The following is a 19,109-nucleotide window of genomic DNA, read 5'->3' as shown; positions in this document are numbered from 1 at the left end:
TTTCGTTTACCATGTTTGGGTCTGTCTTTCTTCGGAAAATTAGGACGAGGTGTATCAATATCTTCTGCAGGGTGTAGGTTTAGTGCATTCTCTCTCTGATCATCAGTATCCATTTCGTCTATGTTTATTTGTTTCTGTTCACACGGTATACTAGATGCTGTTTGCTTTGTTTTTGAAGATGTTACTTCTGATTTCTGCTTTCCAGGCACGGAAGTATCCTGTTCTTTAGCTGGATGTTTCTTGTGAAGCTGCTTTTGTCATTAATATTACTTTACTCCAATCTATAATTTGTTTACAGGTAGTAGTAGTAGTAGTAGTAGTAGTAGTGGCATGTGATGCAAGAAAGCAAGTGTATGAGCTTATGCAGCATCAGCCAAAAAAAACAAAATCACACCATTCCCTCCAAATGCCTGTCCAGCTCCTCCTTAAATTTATTCAACCTATCAACTTCCACAACGACAGATGGAAGTTTGTTCCAGCAATTAACCGCCCGCTGGCTAAAGGCAAATTTCCGCACATCTATTCTACGTCTGTCTTTTCTTAAAATGAATTTATGCCCCCTCAGGTTCGTAATCTGAACAAGTGGAAGTATCCCATCAGAATTCAGCGTGCTGAACCCATTCAAGGCCTTATACACCTCAATCAGATCACCGCGCAGGTATCTAGTCTCCAGCCACTGCAATTTGCAGAACTTAAGCCTCTCTTGGTAAGAGGATCTCTTCATTCCCCTCACCAATGTTGTTGCCCTTCTCTGTACACGCTCAAGTAAATCTACATTCTTCCTAAAATGAGACCTCCAGACCTGTACGCAGTACTCAAGGCGTGGCCTGACCATTGCCTTATACAGAGGGACAATCACCTCCTTCTCCCTGCTAGCAAAATTCCTATATATCATTGACAAAACCCCCATGACCTGCCCTGGCAGCCTGTCTGCATTGCTCAGAAAACTTCATATCTGACTGCACAATTACTCCCAGGTCTTTTTCATTTTCTACCACCTTAAGTGTAGTACCACACAGTTGGTACGTTTCTCTGGAGCTACTTCTACCCATATGCAGTACTTTGCATTTGTCAAGGTTAAACTTCAGTTGCCACTTCTTAGCCCATCTGCTCAAATTATCTAGATCCTGTTGCAGTAGCACACTGCTATTACTGTCATTAACAACCCTGCCAACCTTTGTATCATCTGCAAACTTCGACATTAAACCTGATATACCTTCATCAATATCATTGATAAATAAACAAAACAACAGTGAACCTAACACCGAACCCTGTGGGACTCCACTAATAACATTAGTCCACGAAGAGAAGCACCCATTGGTTACCACCCTCTGTCTTCTCCCACTTAACCATCCTTTTATCCATTGTAGCAACTTACCCTTAACACCATTCTGCTCCATAGAGTCCATGGTTGGTGATCCAACCATGGACTCTATAGTCTTCTGAACTAAGAATAGGTACTACCACTTCCATTTGAGTGGCTATAGTTTGCTGTCTTTTCACTGTTGAAGCACAGGAACGTGAACGTTTGGTTGCAAGTATCTGTTTTCTTTCTTCCAAATAAGTAACTTTATTTTCTACTTTGTATTTGTTTTCTCAATATCCACATTTCGCATGTCTTCGAAAATGCAGGGTGATTTCCGTGAGAGATTTTGGACAGAGTGGTCTAGAGGAGGTGCAGTTTGCTTGATTTTGTTCTTTCGATCCGCAGAGTGGACAGATGGGATTACTGCGACATGTCGCTTGAGAGTGTCCGTATCGCTGACAGTTGTAACACCTTATTGATTCGGTATATATGGTCTGATTTTTGCAATTTAAATATCCTGCTTTAACTGAGTGGGGGAGAGAAGGACTGTTAAAGGTGAGAATAACTGATCGGGTTGGAGTGAGAATACCATCTTTCTTCATCATTATCCTCCAAAATGCATTACTTGTACCAAATCCACGTGTCACAAGTTGAACGAGAGGTCTTTTTTTTTAACCAAATTTAGTCGATTTATTAACCAATTGTTACATCAAATTATCTTCTATAAGTAGATTATAGACCTAGTCAGGATCCTTAATTTATTCTAAATTGAGATAGCGAGATTTGGAAGCTAATCAATACTTACGAGTCCGTAGAAGTACCGTTCGAGAATTCCCGCCATTTTTACACGATACCATAAGCTTAGTGTAGTATAGTGCATAATATAATATTGTCAATTAATCAGTAAATCTATTAATCTTGATAAACTTTATTGTCAATTAAATTGTATTTTTAACTCTATATATATATATAACGACTTAATCGTAACAAATAATTAATACATAACTATAGTGGTACACGTGATACGGAAGTTGTATAAAGGGAACTCGTAGAAAACACTAGATACCTAAAAAAAAAAAAAATATATATATATATAACATAACTGTTTTGGGATATAACTTAAGGATTTAATTTTTGTTTTGAAATTTTATTGAATTAAATCGGAATCATGACTCTGACCAGGGCAGCAAAGCAAAAGGCTCAAGCTAATGGGGGTGCTGTGGTTCAGGGGAGAACTGAGGGGGGCAGTTGCCGTCTGAATCACAGTCTTTTAAAATGCACTGTTTGCTTGATATTTGCGGAGCAGTCGGGTACGGCACATGATACTGCCAAGGGGGATGTCTTTGTGTGTGCACGATGTAAGGAGTGCAAGGAAATCAGGCGACAACTCAGTGTTGTTATGGTCCTTTATGAGAGCTTGAAGGACAGGGTGGATGCCCTCGAAGGAAATAAATTGAGGGGCCCATCAAGCTCTCAGCTGCCCACATCAACGCCAGAGCTTGCACTTGGTCATCAGGCAACACAGAGGCAGCCCCCTAGGCAGAATGCGCTGGTCCCACAGGAACTAGTAGTTGTTGGTGACCCTATTGTCAGGGAAACGGGGAACATGCTTTGTAAAAAGGATAGGCGGAATAGGACCAGGGTATGTCTGCCAGGGGCAAAGGTTGATGACGTTGTAGAGCGGATATCATCTTTTAAGGGCACAAAAGGTGATATAGTTGTACACGTTGGCACTAATGATATTAAGAGTAGGAGACCGGCGGAATTAATTAGCAAGTACAGGTCAATGTTGAAAAAAAGCCGTGAATTAGGTTTGAATTTGAAAGTGTCTGCAATTCTGCCCAGACACGATAGGAGGGAGTATAAGATGAGAGCCTTGTCGATCAATTCGGCCCTGGAGGGATTGTGCAAGGCTCAAGGGGTAGAAGTTTTTTCAGCCTGGACTGTACTTGTTAACAGGAGAGATTGCTTCTACAGGGATGGGATACACTTAAATAGAAAGGGTGCAAGAATTTTTGCTGATGCTGTCGAGGCAGTGTTAGGTGGGTCGGAAAACTGCTAGTTGGGGGGGGATACAAGGACTAATAGATTAACAGTAGCCACTGGCAGAGGTGGAAGTGATTCTTGCACTGCTTCTATTGAAATGAGCAGAAGCCTGAAAAACAAGATGCAGGATACTTCAGAGACTGCTGGGAGTCATTGCGGTACAAGTAAACACATGGGTTGTGTTAGGGTAGCTAAGAATAGAAACAGGTGCATGTATACCTGCGTGTACACCAATGCTAGGAGTTTGGTAAATAAATTTGATGAATTTGAGGTATTGCTCAAAACATCAAAGGCAGATATTGTTGGGATATCAGAGACATGGTGTCACACAGATATAAGTAATGCGGAACTGGAATTTGGGGAATACAATGTGTATAGAAAGGATAGACAGGACAGGAGGGGTTATGCTATTAATTAAGAAACACATAAGGTCCAAGGAAGTGAAGCCAGTCGACATCGATGGACAGGACAGTGTCGAGTCAGTTTGGTGTGACATAAGCATAGGGAAATCAAAATTGAGAGTAGGAGTGTGCTATAGGCCTAATGACTCTGATGAGTATAATAAGATATTGTACAGGGAAATAGAGTGGGCCAGTAAATCAGAGAGTCTTATAATGGGGGATTTTAATTTCCCAGATATTGACTGGAATTTGTGGGTTGGTCACTCGCACACTAGCAAGGCTTTTGTGGATTTATTGGATGATTGTTTTCTACATCAGCATGTTCGTGAGGCAACAAGAGGGAGCAATACTCTTAATACTCTTGATCTGATTATCAGTAGTGATTCTTCATGCATTAAGAATCTGCAGATAAATGAACCACTAGGTGGCAGTGATCACAGTGTGTTGAAGTGGGATTTACTCAAGGAGGTAACTGCCATCAGAAGTAAAGGGAAGGGTTTTTGTTTTCGTAAAGGCGACTATGATGGTCTGAGACAGTATTTAAATTCTATACAGTGGGACCAACTGATGATGTTACCAACAGCGAACTCAAAATGGGAAGCATTCAAGGAACTAATCTTGGAGGCTACCAGGCTTTACATACCAACTAAGAAATATTGTTCAAGGTTTAGGCCTAAATGGTTGTCAGATGAACTAATGAGGCATGTGGCAGAGAAGAAAAATGCATGGGATACATACAAATTAATGGGTGACATGGAAGCCTATGATAGATATAAGTTGGTCTGTAACCAAGTCACAAAGGAGATTAGGCAGGCAAAGGCAGACTACGAAAAATCCTTGGCAAAGGATGCAAATCAAAACAGAAAAGAGTTCTTTACATATTTAAACTCGAGAAGGAAAGGGATGAATCAGATTGGTCCACTGGATATTGATGGTTGAACAGTTGAGGATCCTGCTCAGGTGGCTAACAATCTAAACGAGTATTTTGCATCTACATTCACGCATGAGGAGTTATTCAGGAAGGAGAATGATGTAGGTAAAGTAAACATTGGCAGTGAGCTGGATGATTTTGTAATAACTGAGAGGAAAGTGGAGGAGAGATTGTTGAGGATAAACATAAAAAAGGCACCTGGGGTGGATGGGATCTATCCAGTTATATTAAAGGAGGCAGCAAAGGAAGTAAGCAAACCCCTAGCCATAATTATGAGAGCTTCTTTGGACTCAGGGGAGGTACCCATAGACTGGAGAGGGCAAATGTAACCCCAATTCACAAAGGAGGATCAAAGGCTGACACAAGTAATTATAGACCTGTTAGTTTAACTTCTGTTCCAGGTAAGTTAATGGAGGCACTGGTTAAAGAAGCACTGCAGGATCATTTAGACAAGACTTCAGTTATAGCTCAGACGCAGCATGGTTTTGTTAAGGGGAAGTCTTGCCTGACCAACTTGACTGGATACTATGATGCAGTCACAAAAGAACTGGATGCAGGGAATAACTTTGATATTATATACTTGGATCTTAGAAAGGCTTTTGATACTGTTGCAAATGGAAGACTGCTACACAAATTGGAGCAGTGTGACATTGGAGGCAAATTGCTGCTATGGATAAAGGGGTGGTTGATGGGAGAAGACAGAGAGTGGTAATCAATGGACACTGCTCATCGTGGACTAATGTTATTAGTGGAGTCCCTCAGGGCTCAGTGTTGGGTCCATTATTGTTTTCTGTATTTATAAATGATATTGATGATGGTATATCAAGCTTAATGTCCAAGTTTGCAGACGATACAAAGGTTGGCAGGGTTGTCAAGGACACTACTGACACTATGCTGCTGCAACAGGATCTGGAAAGGTTGAGCAGATGGGCTGAGAGGTGGCAAATGAAGTTTAACATTGACAAATGTAAAGTACTACACATGGGAAACAGCAACCCCAGAGCAACGTATCAACTCTGTGGTACTACACTGACAGTGGTAGAGAATGAAAGGGCCTTGGGGGTGGTTGTGCAGGCAGATATGAAGTTCTCTGAGCAGTGCACACGGGCTGCAAGAGTAGCTCATGGAGTATTGTCAATGATATACAGGAATTTTTTCAGCAGGGATAAGGAGGTGATTATACCATTGTATAAGGCAACGGTCAGGCCACACCTAGAGTACTGTATACACGTCTGGAGGCCTCATTTCAAGAAGGATGTAGAGCTGCTGGAACGAGTACAGAGAAGGGCAACAAGATTAGTGAATGGAACAAAGGGGTGCTCTTACGAAGAAAGGCTTAAGTTTTGCAAATTACAGTGTCTGGAGACTAGGCACCAGCGAGGTGTTCTGATAGAGGTGTATAAAGCCTTGAATGGTTTAAGCATGCTCAATGCTGATGGGATTCTTCCTCTAGCTCAGAAAAATCACCTGAGAGGGCATAAATTCGAATTGAGGAAAGACAGATGTAGGATAGACTTGCGGAAATTTGCCTTTAGCCAGCGGGTGGTTGGTTGGTGGAACAGACTTCCATCCCTTGTGGTGCAGGTTGATAGCCTAAATAAGTTTAAGGCTCAGCTGGACAGGTATTTTGAACGAACAGAGGGGTGAAGTGGAAGTGGGTTTTTTTTTTTTTTTTTTTGGCTGATGCTGCATAAGCTTGCTTTCTTGCATCAAATGCCTCTACTAATGCTAATGCTTTGTTCCATTCACTAATCTCGTTGCCCTTCTCTGTACTCTTTCCAACAGCCCTACATACTTTCTAAAATGAGGCCTCCAGACCCGTGTACAGTATTCAAGTTGTGGCCTGACAATTAATTGCCTTATACAAGGGGATAATCACTTCCTTATCCCTGCTAGAAAAATTCCTGTATATCATTGACAAGACACCATGAGCTACTCTTGCAGACTGTCTGCACTGCTCAGAAAACTTCATATCTGACTGCACAATTAACTGCAGTTCTTTTCCATTCTCCACTTCCCTTTGTGTAGCACCACACAGTTGGTATGTTACTCTTGGGTTACTGCTTCCCATATGCAGTACTTTGCATTTTTTCAAGTTAAACTTCGGTTGCCACTTCTCAGCACATCTGCCTAAATGTAGCATACTGTCATTGTGTCATTAAACAACTTCATTAGCATACTGTCTTTAGTGTCATTCAACCATAAGTCAAAGCGGTGAGTTAGGGATGAATTTAAAAGAATCTGCCATTTTACCAATCATATAGGAGAGAATATATGATGAGAGTCGTGTGAATCGGTTTGGTCCTAGGGAGATTGTGCAAGGCTCTTGGGGCAGAATTTTTTTTAGCATGGTCTGTGGTTGTTAATATGAGAGACTGCTTCTATAGGAATGGGATACCCTTAAATAGAAAGGGTGCAAGAATATTTGCTGATGCTATCGAGGCAGTGTTAGGTGGGTTGGATTACTGCTAGCTTGAGGAAGATACACGGACTGATGAGTTAACCGTAGCCGCTGGCAGAGGTGAAAGTGATTCTTGCACTGCATCTATTGGAATAAGCAGTAGCCAGGAAAACAAGTTGCTGGGGCCCTGTCCCCGGGTGCTGGGAGTCATCGCAGAAAAAGTAAATACATGGCTGTGTTAGGGTAGCTAGGAATAAAAACAAGTGCATGCATACTTGCATGTACACCAATGCCAGGAGTTTAGTAAATAAATTTGATGTCCTGGTGAAAACATCAAAGGCGGATATTGTTGGGATATCAGAGACGTGACATGACACAGATATAAGGAATGCCGAATTGGAATTTGGGGAGTATAATGTGTATAGGAAGGATAGATAGATGAGGCGGGGTTATGCTATTAATGAAACATACAAAATCTAGTCAAGCGCATATTATTATTATTATTATTAGCTATATGGTGCAAGGAAGCCTTAGGCTTATGCTGCACCAGCCAAAGAAAAAAAAAAATTTTTAGTTACCCTGAGAGAGAGAGAGTGAGAGAAAGAGAGAAAGAAAGAGAGAGAGAGAGAGAGAGAGTCAGAAGTAGAAAGGAATTGCCAAGAAAAAGAAGAATGATGATATCCAGCTCAGGACCCTGTGTTTGCCATGCCCATACTCACCAATGGGTGGACAGTGCAATGTGCAATCAGTTTGGTGAAAAATACGCACTGGGAAAGCAATTTTCCGCATAGGAGTTTCTTATAGGAATAATGACTGATGAGTATAATGCACAACTGTACAGAGAAAGAATGGGCCAGTAAATCAAACGAAGTACACCACAGATAAAGAAACCACTACGTGGTAGTGATCACAGTGTGCTGAGGTGGGATTTACTCAAAGATGTAACTTATTTTGGGCTAAAGGGAAGGGTTTTTTGCTTTCGTAAAGGTGAGTATAATAGTCTCAGTTTTAAATTTTATACAGTGGGACCAACTCATGATGTTACCAAGAGCAAATTCTAAATGGGAAGCATTCAAAAAAGGAATCTTGCAAGCTTCTAGACTTTTTGGCCCAATTAAGAAATACTGTTTGAAGTTTAGGCCTAAATGGATGGAAGTGAACTAATGAGGCTTGTAGCAGAGAAGAAAAATGCATTGGTTGCATTTTAATACCAAGTAACACAAAAGACTATGGTAGATATAAGCTGGTCTGTAATCAAGTCAAAAAGGAGGTTAGGCAGGCAGAGGCAGAGTACAAAAAACCTTTGCCGAAGGTTGAAAGAAAAACAGCAAAGAGTTCTTTACTTATACAAACTCTAGAAGGAAGGGTCTGAATCAGATTGGCCCACTTGATATCGACTGATAATCCTTCATAGGTAACTAACAAAAGGAATGAGTATTTTGTATCTACATTTACACATAAGGAGTTATTCAGGTACGGAAATGCCAGACGTTTATCAAGCTCTGGCTGGGAGATAAATGATTTTGTAATAATTGAGAGAAAAGTGGAGGAGAAATTGTTGAAGCTAAACAAAAAAAGCACCTGGGTGGATGATATCTATCCAGTTATATTATCACATAATCCATGGGTAACTCAGGGGAGTTACCCATGGACTGCAGATGTGCAAATGTGACCCCAATTCACAGAGGGATTAAAGAGTGACAAGTAATTACAGACCTGTTAGTTTAACTTCTGTTCTGGTGAAATTAATGGAGGCACTGCTTAAAGAAGCACTGCAGGATAATGTAGACAAGACTGCAGTTATAGTTCAGACACAGCATGGGTTTGTTAAGGGGAAGTCTTGTCTTACCAATTTGATTGGACACTACAATGAGATCACAAAGGAACTAGATGCAAAAAAAAATACAGTTGCACATGGAAGACTACAAATTGGAGTAGTATGTCATTAACTCCAGGGGGTCACATTTGTTGAGTATGGGCTTGGCACAAGCGTCCTGTGCTGGATATCATCATTCTTCTCTTTCTTGGTGATTCTCTTCTACTTCTGACTCTCTCTCTCTCTCTCTCTCTCTCACAGGGTAACTCAGGAATTGTTTTTGTCTGGTGCAGCATAAGCCTCAGGCTTCCTTGCACCATATGGCTAATAATAATAATTAAAGGCAAGTTGCTGCTATGAAAAAAGGGATGGTTGGGTGGGAGAAGACGTGGTAATCAATGTACATTGTTCTTCGTGGACTGATGTTATTAGTGGTGTCCCGCAGGGGTTCGTGTTGGGCCCATTGTTGTTTTATTTATTTATCATTGATATTGAAGGTATTTCAGGCCTAATGTCCGAGTTTTCAGACAATACGAAGGTTGGTAGGGCTGTTAATGACAGTAATTGCAGTGTGCTACTGCAACAGGATCTAGAAAAGTTGGGCAGATGAGCTTGAGAGGTGGCAACTGAAGTTTAACATTGACAAATGTAAAGTACTGCAAATGGGTAGCAGTAACCACAGAATAACGAATCAACTATGTTATACTACACTCAGGGTGGTAGAGAATGAAAAGGACCTGAGGGATAGCTGTGCAGTCAGATATGAAGTTTTAAGAGCAGTGTAGACAGGCTGCGAGAGCAGCTCATGGGGTCTTGTCAATGATATACAGGAATTTTTCTAGCAGGGATAAGTGGGTGATTATCCCTTGTATAAGGCCACACCATGAGTACTGTATACAGGTATGAAAGCCTCATTTTAGGAAGGATGTAGAGCTGCTCGTACTAGTACAGAGAAGGGCAACGAGATTGGTGACTGGAACAGAGGAAGTCTTTAATCTTACAATGAAAGAGTTAAGTACTGTAAATTGCAGTGTCTGGAGACTATGCTATGCACCTGCAAGGTGATCTGATTGAGGTGTATAAGGCCTTGAATGATTTGAGCAAGCTCAATGCTGATGGGATTCTTCCCCTTTCCCAGATTAGTTGCCTGAAGGGACATAAATTCAAACTGAGGAAAGACAGTTGTAGAAGAGATGTGCAGAAATTTGCCTTTATCCAGTGGGTAGTTGATTGCTGGAACAAACTTCCATCTGCTGTTTTAGAAGTTTCAGCTGAAATAAATTCAAGGCAGAACTAGACAATCAATTTTAGAGTTAATTTTAGAGTGTGAAGTTTTTCACACTTCACACTCTAAATCAATTTTAGAGTGTGAAGTGGGAATGTTTTTTTTTTTTTTTGCTCACTTATATAATATATAAGGCTTTCTTTCTTGCATCATATGCCTCTACCAGTACTAATTCTAAATGAGAAAAGGAGGTGGAAACCACCCATTTGGTGGGCAACCCAGTGATTCATCTCGTACAGCAATTATTTGAAGGAACTGAATTGGAGTAAGAAAGTCCACTTGTCAAGTTTAGAATAAAGAACTTGACTGACATTTCATCAACTGGAGAGAATGCCTAAGCAATCTAATCATAGGTTGTCTTTGCATGTGGAGTGTGCCCTTTATCAAGAGCTTTGAAAATGCTCCTCTTAAAGTGCCGATGCCTTTTTTTCATTCAAGGCATACATCGTAGCCAGGCCAAAAATGGAGCATTGAGGCCAGATTCTGGTGGTATTCCCTTTTAATCACATAGAATGAGGTCTTGATTGTGATTTTACTATCCATGAAATAGATGATGAAAGATTTGTAGAACTCAGGAGAACATATGGTGGTCCTGACCCATCTGATGACATTAGACTACCAGACAGAATCAAAGCTCACCCCCCCCCCCAAATCTGTAAATATGGCTGTCATGTAATTAAAGTCGGATTCCTCTTTGGCCAAGGCCCTGGATTATATCAATTGTGGAGAATCTTGGTGTGTCTAAATCGGTATGGGAAACTGAATCCCTAGTGTGTGTGTGTGTGTGTAGAATAAGTAATATAGAGGCAATATGGAAAATGAGTGGGAAAAAAAAAAAAGAGTAAATAAATAAATAAATATATATATATATATATATATATATAAATAAATAAATCTGCAGCCATTGTTAATCCACTGCAGGATGGAGGCCTCCTCAACAAGTCATGGTGAGAAAAATGGACCATAATCTGCCATACTGGTCCACTGTAGGTTCATAGATCTGCCATATTAAGCAGTCAGGGGCTTGAACCCTGGTCTACTCAAAGAGCATGTGCAACTGCACTCCTCCCACTCCTGACCACTCAGCTACAGAGGCCTCACTGAAATGACAGAATTCGTGGGATACCTCATTCATGGGCAACGTGATGCTGTCGCCCCTCTCACTAGTGGATGAACCCATTGCCTGGCAGATATATAGGTACACTGCATTCATGTAGATGGTAATTTAATATCAATATGGATAAATGTCATGAGTTAACAGATTTTGAAAGAGGTATGATAGTGGGTGCCCGATGAGCATGGGTCACACTATCATGGAGAAACTGCACTATCCCTGTTCGGCGGGGATAGTGTAATTTCTGTTTACTATTGGAAATGGTGTATTGGGAATACACCATTTCCAGAATAACATCTCGTCGTGGACAGAGCTATAGATGGAGAATGTCGACGTCTGTCTCACGTTGTTACAGCCAACCTGAGAGTGACAGTGTCAGAAATCATTACTGATTCAATGAGGGAGGTGCCAGAAACATCTCCACCAAGACCATCAGGCGGGTGATCATTAGCCTCAATAGGTTATGGGAGCTGCCGACCCAACAGAGTCCCATTGCTAACACCACGACACAGTACTCTACACCTCAATTGGGCGAAAGAACATCAGTCGACCTGTCCGAAAAGTCCTGTTTTCAGTTATTTCGAGCAGACAGGAGGGGATCTGGTGAAGACCGCTAGAAACTATGCACCCGTCATGTCAACAAGGAACTGGAGAGAATGCCAGGTGGATGGTTGGTAATGGTCTGGGGCATGTTCAAATGGCACATGTTGGGACCTCTGGTACATCTAGACACATCTTTCAATGGTCCAGGTTACATTTCCATCTTTGCAGACCATCTGCATCCCTTCATGGTCATTTTGCACTCACAGGGCAATAGACTCCTTCAGCGGGAAAATGTGCCTCTCCACGGAGCGGTGGTGAGTAGAACATAGTTTGAAGAGCATTCTGCATATTTTACCACCATGGAATAGTCTCCCTGTTCACCAGACAAACCCTGTGGAGCATCTTTGGGATGCTGTGAAAAGGTCTGTTCGAGCTTTGGATCCTCCATCCAGGAATGCGACAGAATTTGGACAGCAGTGCAGCAAGCATGGATATGGATGGAAATACCTTTTGTGAACTAGTGGACTCAGTGCCTCGCTGTGTGACTGCCTTTATCCGGACGAAAGTTGGGCCTACCCATTACTAGGTAGGTATCCCATGATTTCTGTCCACTCCGTGTATATAGGTAGTAAGCTGGCTAGCAGCAGGATGGGCAATCAGTCAGTGGCCAATGCCCTGGAGGGAGAAGAGGGATTTTTGGTATTAAGAAACATTTCTGGCAGGCTGGAAAGGTATCTTCACGAAGGCAAGTGTTAAAAAGATCTTGAAGTACTTTGGGAGGAAGTAACCAAAACTGTTGAATTGCTTCACTTTCAATCTAGTCAAGTCCGGGAGCCTTGCTTCACTTGATCTTTTGGGCAAGCATCAGAAATCTTCCTGTGGGGAGAAGTCTTCCTCCCGGGCTGTGCGGACATGTAGAAGATTTTCTGCAATGATTATGCATTATGGGTAATAATTTTTGCCTGGTTATCCTGTTTGATGATCTGATTAAGCATCTTTCCCATGCTATCCAACCAGGAAGTGGTTTCCAGGATGTCCTGTTCTATTACAGAATATATTATATCCATAGTGGCAAGCTTCGGCCTGACAATCTTGTTAATTATATCCCATGAATCACTACCTTCCTTTAGTTTTGACAAGGTGCCTCAATTCTGTTTCTTGTGGTAAATGGTGTTGCAGTTTAAAAAGTTTTTTTTTTTAAATATGAAACTATGCATAGAGCAGGCCAGCAGCAGGCACTCTGCTGTTGCTGTCCTGCTCTAATGCATCCTTTGATATTCCTTTCTTGCAGTTCTTAGGTCACATCTTAAGGTAGACAGTTCTTCCACCCACCGAGGCATGCTGTTGGGATGGTGTTTCTCCAGTTTCATTGCTATATCAGAGGATTTAAGTCAAAAGAGTCAGCTAATGAAATCCACTTTCTGGGTTCTTGCAGTGAAAGTAAGTAAGGCTTTCTAGTCACTGTTTTTGGAAGGTGTGACAGAGAAAGGGTTTGTCGTTGAATAGCTCCCATCTTGTAAGATCTGTGAATGGCATACTGAGACATTCACAAGGGATGATAGGCATGGTGATCACTAGAAACCATCATAACCTTTTATCGCTAGTTGTTGTCATTATTCATGAATAAGGTGATATCCATGTTGGGCTGGCCATTTGTTGAGCTAAAGGTGGCAAAATGTCCCTCACAAGACCTCTTCTTGTTAAGGAGAGGTTTTGTTTTCGTCAGGGGGGGCCCCCCAACAAAAATAGTAAATTTTATTTTAATATTCATTCAAAGACCTCATACATTGCAATTTTTGCCACGTTTTTTAATTTTAATTAAAATTTTCTTCTTACTGTTCTCTTTAACTGCCATATTACCAGTTTGCACAATGCTGTAATTATAAAACCCGAATTCAATAAATTTATGTCAAACAACAAAAAATCACAGCAACCAAGTGTGGTACTCGTTAGGTTGTATGCAGAAAAAATAAATCACTAAAATTCAAAAGACAATTTTCAACATAATTAAATAGGAAATATTTCTGGCTGCATAAATTGTAACTGAAAGCCACTATTTCAAGTGGTGGCATTTTCATTTTATGGTTCCTTTTATTTTCACACAAACCATCTCTTGATAGTGTTTCACACAAACAGTCTATTTGTGACTAAAATTTTGTTCGTAGACCAACTTGACCGCAGGCCATGAATAGGTTTACCTGAATTGATCCCTCAGCCACAGATGCTATTGTAATTAGATGCTTTAAGGGAAGGGTCAGCAGTTTCGCTTTATGGTTTTAAGATTCCCTCTGTTTTTTTCACAGCAAGAATCTACTTGTGGCTAATTCTAACTTTGTATACTGCAAACAGGATGGTTTGGTTGCAGCCTATAAATAATACATTTTATAATCTTTTTATTTTATATGTATCTGTACTGTAATATTGCAAGGTTGCATGAAGATAAGCTAAGGTCTGAATGAATTATCGGAAACTTTAATAAATTAAGTGATTGACACATTGCAAAGTATAAGCAAAGAAGAATAAGATTATTATAATACTTGCATGTTTGATTATAATTTGTAAGAATTTTTGGCAAATTTTAATCGGTGATTTTCATATTATTAAATTGTGATTATTGTTAGTAATGCAGTTTTTGTGAACTGAATATTAGTATTTAGAAGTTAAACAATAAATCTTTCCATTTGTTTCCCATTTTGTTTTCTCATTATCATATGTTATACATTTAAACTCTGGTCATTGCCTTTCCTCCCTATCAGATCTGTCCAAGTCTTTGACTGTTTACTTTGAGAGAAACATTTATATACCAGCTGTGGATCAGGGAATTTGTTTACAAAGGCTTCCATGAGGGCTATGGTACTGGGAGTTTAAAAAAAAAAAAAAAAAAAAAAAAAATACTTGATTTGCCATCGTCACATGATAAAATTTCTACGGAAGGGAAGAATGCACAAGGGGATCTGACAATAAAAATGTCTTGATGTTTTCATTTGCACTTAATTTTTCCTTTGAATAATCTTACTTCACTTTACAAAAAGAGTGTGAAATCATTCTAAAAAAATTTCTGATTTGTATAATTAAATTCTTGTTCAAGAAATATCTGTTCTGCATAAAAAAAATACAAACATAAAAAAGAAGGCAGTGCAGATTAATTGTTTTACTGTATTAGGCCTTTTCTAACTCAGTAAACCATATTTGTCCCAAAGTAACTGGTTTAATCTCTTTCTCTCAGGTTAATTTTAAGCTTCCTTCCATCCATTTTAGTTCTTTTGTGGTCTAAAACTATGGTGTCCCCTAATCATAATATACAATAAGTAGTGTGATGAGTTTTCCTCACTTTCTGTAAAGAAATTTTTCTCCCAACTTCAATCATTTATTTACAGGTCTAAAACTTCACATATTTATAAGTTTATTTTTTATTGGTGGATACATTTCTGTCAGGAGGAAGTAACAGAAAATAGAACAACATTACCTAGGCAATTTGTGAGCACACAAAAATCTGGATAAAAAATAGGTTCACTTTGAATAGTATCATCATTACAATATATATCATTATGTAAGATGCATATTGCTACATTAGAGCATCTTTAGTTTCAGGTAGCTTAACTGAACATATACCACCAACAAGTAGTACAGCAGCAGTTGTTAGGATTGGCACAGCCTTGCTAACATTGATGAAAGTTCCAAATGTCACATTGCCTAGTATTGCTGCCAGTCTGCTAATTGCACTAAGAAATCCATATCCTGTGCTCCTAGAGAAAGAAAATTTATACTTTATGAAGTAACACACACAGCTTAAAATGTATTTATTATGATTATCAGGGCAGGTACATATACATAAATAGAACTGCCACTATGCACTCCTCAGTAATAAAAGAGTATAATGAATAAATAAGCATAAACCACAGATTCATGCGATCTTATAATTTTAATACGAACAAAGTTCTCATTTTAATTTGCTAAACTCTTCATTGTGTCTCTCCTGTGCATACTTTCAATTTTTCATTCTACTTCCATCAAACTTGTCTGCTGCAGGTGTCTTTAGTTACCACACCTTTTTTAGTCCCCTCATCCTTTGAACTATGAGTTGTAATTAGGACTTGCATAAAACCGAGAAATTTCAAAACCGAGTTTAACCGAAGTTTACTCTTAAAACTGGTTTTAAAACCGATTTTCTCAGACTTCGGGAAAATAATTAAAAGCTTATAACACAGGTATTTATAACACAAATCGTAATCAAACCTTTTAAACAAAATCTATCACTTCTTATAGTAAAAAAAATAAAAAAATTAAAATGCTCCAAAAAAGTAACCAGCTTGAGATTATACAAAATTACAAATTGTATATCCTTTGAATTAAACTATCTTCTTGTATAGTAAACAAAAAAATAATAAGCCCTATAATAATAATAAATAAAAATAATGTGAAAATAAACAGCTTGGGGAAATTACTTGACTATTTATTGCTCAGCTTTTTTCTGAAAATGATCCTTTAAAAAACACAGTATATTAAGCATTTTTCCTGATAGACTTGACCTTATTTTTGTGCTAAAGAGACCAGTGATCGAAAACACTCTCTCAGATTGGACACTTGTTGGTTTAATGGTCAGCAGTGCTCTATAAACTTTCTCCAGCTTTTCACTTCTACTGCTAGTTGCCTCCAAAATTTTAAATTCTTTGCTGATTTCCAATTCACTCAGATATTTTGAAAGCTCTTCAGTTAATCTATTTATTACACTATCATACTCTCGCATGAGTGTATCTCCAACATTGGAACTAGACGAGTCTTTGTTTTCTTCTAAAAGAACAGTTCGTTTATTTTCAGTTTCTTCATTCAATGCTAAGACTGCTTCGGAATGTTTTGCAAATAATCTCTGATAAATCTCTTCAGCATGCTTTTTCCAAACTTGCTTACTTGAAAAATCAAAAGTTCTTAAACCTGAATCTTCTTTCCTAAACTTTTTGGGGTTGTGTAGACAGCTCAATTGAAGACTCTGCTTTAAGTAAGTCTGTATCTTCTGAGGTTATAGCCTTCAGAATCATTTCAACTGGTCGCAAAGTTTTACATAGCAATTCAAGTGTTTTCAAGTCATTGTCAGACACAGCTTCAGTTAACAGTACTGCACATACAACATTTGGAATGCAATTTTTCAATTTCAAAAATCGCTCAATCATATAGAATGTGCTATCCCATCTAGTCTTGCAATCTAATATAAGTTTATATTCTTTCCCATTAAATTTTGCTTTAACAAAATTTTGTAATATGTCATTTTTGGTAGGCGATTTTCGAAAAAGCTTGCAAATTTTTCTGACTTTGTTAATAGTTTGTGCAATATTGGCCATTGGATTGAAGAAATAAATGAGCTCATCGGTAAAGTCGGTTTGATAAAGCATGCCTTGCTGTCTTTCTTCAACTTTTTCATCATCACTACTTTCTTCATTATTTTCATTTTCTTCATTGTCTTTGGGAGACTCAGAGACTGTGGCACCATAACTGATTGCTTTTTCATAAAGTACATCTATAACTGACAGACGTATACAATAGGCTATACATCGTTGATGATTAGGCGTAATTTGCTTGCCAAACTTAATCATCATTGCTGCTCTATCGGTAGTGCAGGCAACAATATCCTCATCCAAGTTCAAACAAAATTCCTTCAAGTGTCCATTCACAATTTGCTCAGTTCCTCTGCTATCAAGTGAACCATTAATCTCAATAAGACCCAACGACCAATGATTGTCTTTTGAATGCACATTTATATTCATATACCTTTTATTTTGTATAGACGTATATTCGTCTAGAGTCAATGAATACTGTGCACCCAAAACCAATGAATTTTTGAAATGCTGAATGAGTTCTTCTTTCTTAGTTTTATAATAATTCAGAACCATATTTTTAATTCCATTTACTGAGGCTGGTGGTAATTTATCGTATTTATTTCTCTGAAGGTGAACACTTGATTGTATAAACTCACTCTTGGCAATTGAATTAAAAGAAAATCCATCTAAAGCAGCTAATTTTAAAATCTCTTCTTCCATAGATTTTTTAACGATAAAGTTTTCTAATGTTCTTACCATTTTTACGGGAGGTTCACTGTTAACTTGTTTAATGTCAATCTGATGCATTTTCTTTAAATGCAACATCAAAGATGATGTAGATCCTCCAGATGACTTCATTATCTTCTGACATTTCAAACATTGTGCTTCATCTTTGCTTTTTCGAGCAAAATAATTCCATACATTTGATTTCATCTTAGACATATTAAGAGTAATAAATATTAATTAGTAGGAATTTATATCACCGACAATTTTAAATAAAAATATTAAAGATAACAAAGGCACAATACTATGTGTTACTCCCGCAAGCCCTGAATGAAGAGTCTAAACGAGGCAAGTTTCAAAATTTTTGCGAAAGAAATTTTTTTTATCTATTTACTTGCAACTTTTTTTTCCCCAATTAAATCTATTGTATTTTCAAAATTACATAAAAGCTAAATTTGGTGAAGCTGCTTTTTGGAGAACATTTGTCCGCAAATTTAATAGGAATAAAGAAGCAAAAAACTTTCTACGATTGAAATTTGATGCAATATTCAGCGAATCTGTTTCTAGTGGGTAACCGTCAATAAGGCGCGTTCCATAACTTGCCTGGCGAACAAGATAGATGGAACGGAGAAATGTTGAGTATTTTCTTTTACGCTATCGCTCCGACTCACTCAGTCGTAAATGATGCAGGTGGGAAGATAAAAGGTACCCCTCCTAGATTTGGGCCACTTGCCCATGAGATTCGTACCTTAAAATAAAATAAAATAAAAAACATGTTTAAAACATAAAGCAGTTGAACGATCCAGACAAACAAAAAAACAAAAGAAAATGTGCGTAACAAAAAACTACATTCGAGGGCTAACTAAAAAAAAAAAAATTGAATCCGTTTTTAGAAGCTCGGTTTCGATTTTAACAACTCAATATGAAAACCAGATATAACTGGTTTATAAAACCGGTTTGCAAGCCCTAGTTGTAACATCATATTCAAGGGCAGTCACTAATTTTCTATCTATATAGCAATGCCAAACTGTTAGGTGGTTAAGTATATCAGTTTTCTCTTAGAGGTTTTAGACTGAGACAGAAAACGTTCTGCACCAGGAATCCACCCAATCAGAGCCAGCTGAGAAGACAGGTAATGAAGGAAATTGCCCTGAACTCACTGCATTACAATACTATATACCATATTGTAATGTAGTATACCATTATACACCATAAATGCAGAAAATGAGTT

General features: G+C 38.7%; 1 protein-coding gene across 2 annotated transcripts in view; it reads right to left on the bottom strand.

Annotated features, from left to right (window-relative positions):
* Positions 1-15,229: 15,229 nt before the first annotated feature.
* LOC150081157 (synaptic vesicle glycoprotein 2C-like) overlaps positions 15,230-19,109 on the bottom strand; it is a 218,364-nt gene continuing 214,484 nt past the window's right edge. For both annotated transcript variants that reach the window (XM_090382062.1, XM_090382063.1), the window contains exon 12: positions 15,230-15,589. In XM_090382062.1, the coding sequence (XP_090238188.1) occupies positions 15,409-15,589 (181 nt within the window). In that variant the 3' untranslated portion in view covers positions 15,230-15,408. The remainder of the gene's footprint in view (positions 15,590-19,109) is intronic.

This window comes from Mastigoproctus giganteus, chromosome 9 (assembly GCF_048544385.1).
Source record: "Mastigoproctus giganteus isolate SK-2022 chromosome 9, ASM4854438v1, whole genome shotgun sequence".
Classification (NCBI taxonomy): Eukaryota; Metazoa; Arthropoda; class Arachnida; order Uropygi; family Thelyphonidae; genus Mastigoproctus; species Mastigoproctus giganteus.
The sequence above is the reverse complement of the archived record's forward strand: the minus strand, read 5'-3'. Positions and strand labels throughout refer to the sequence as shown.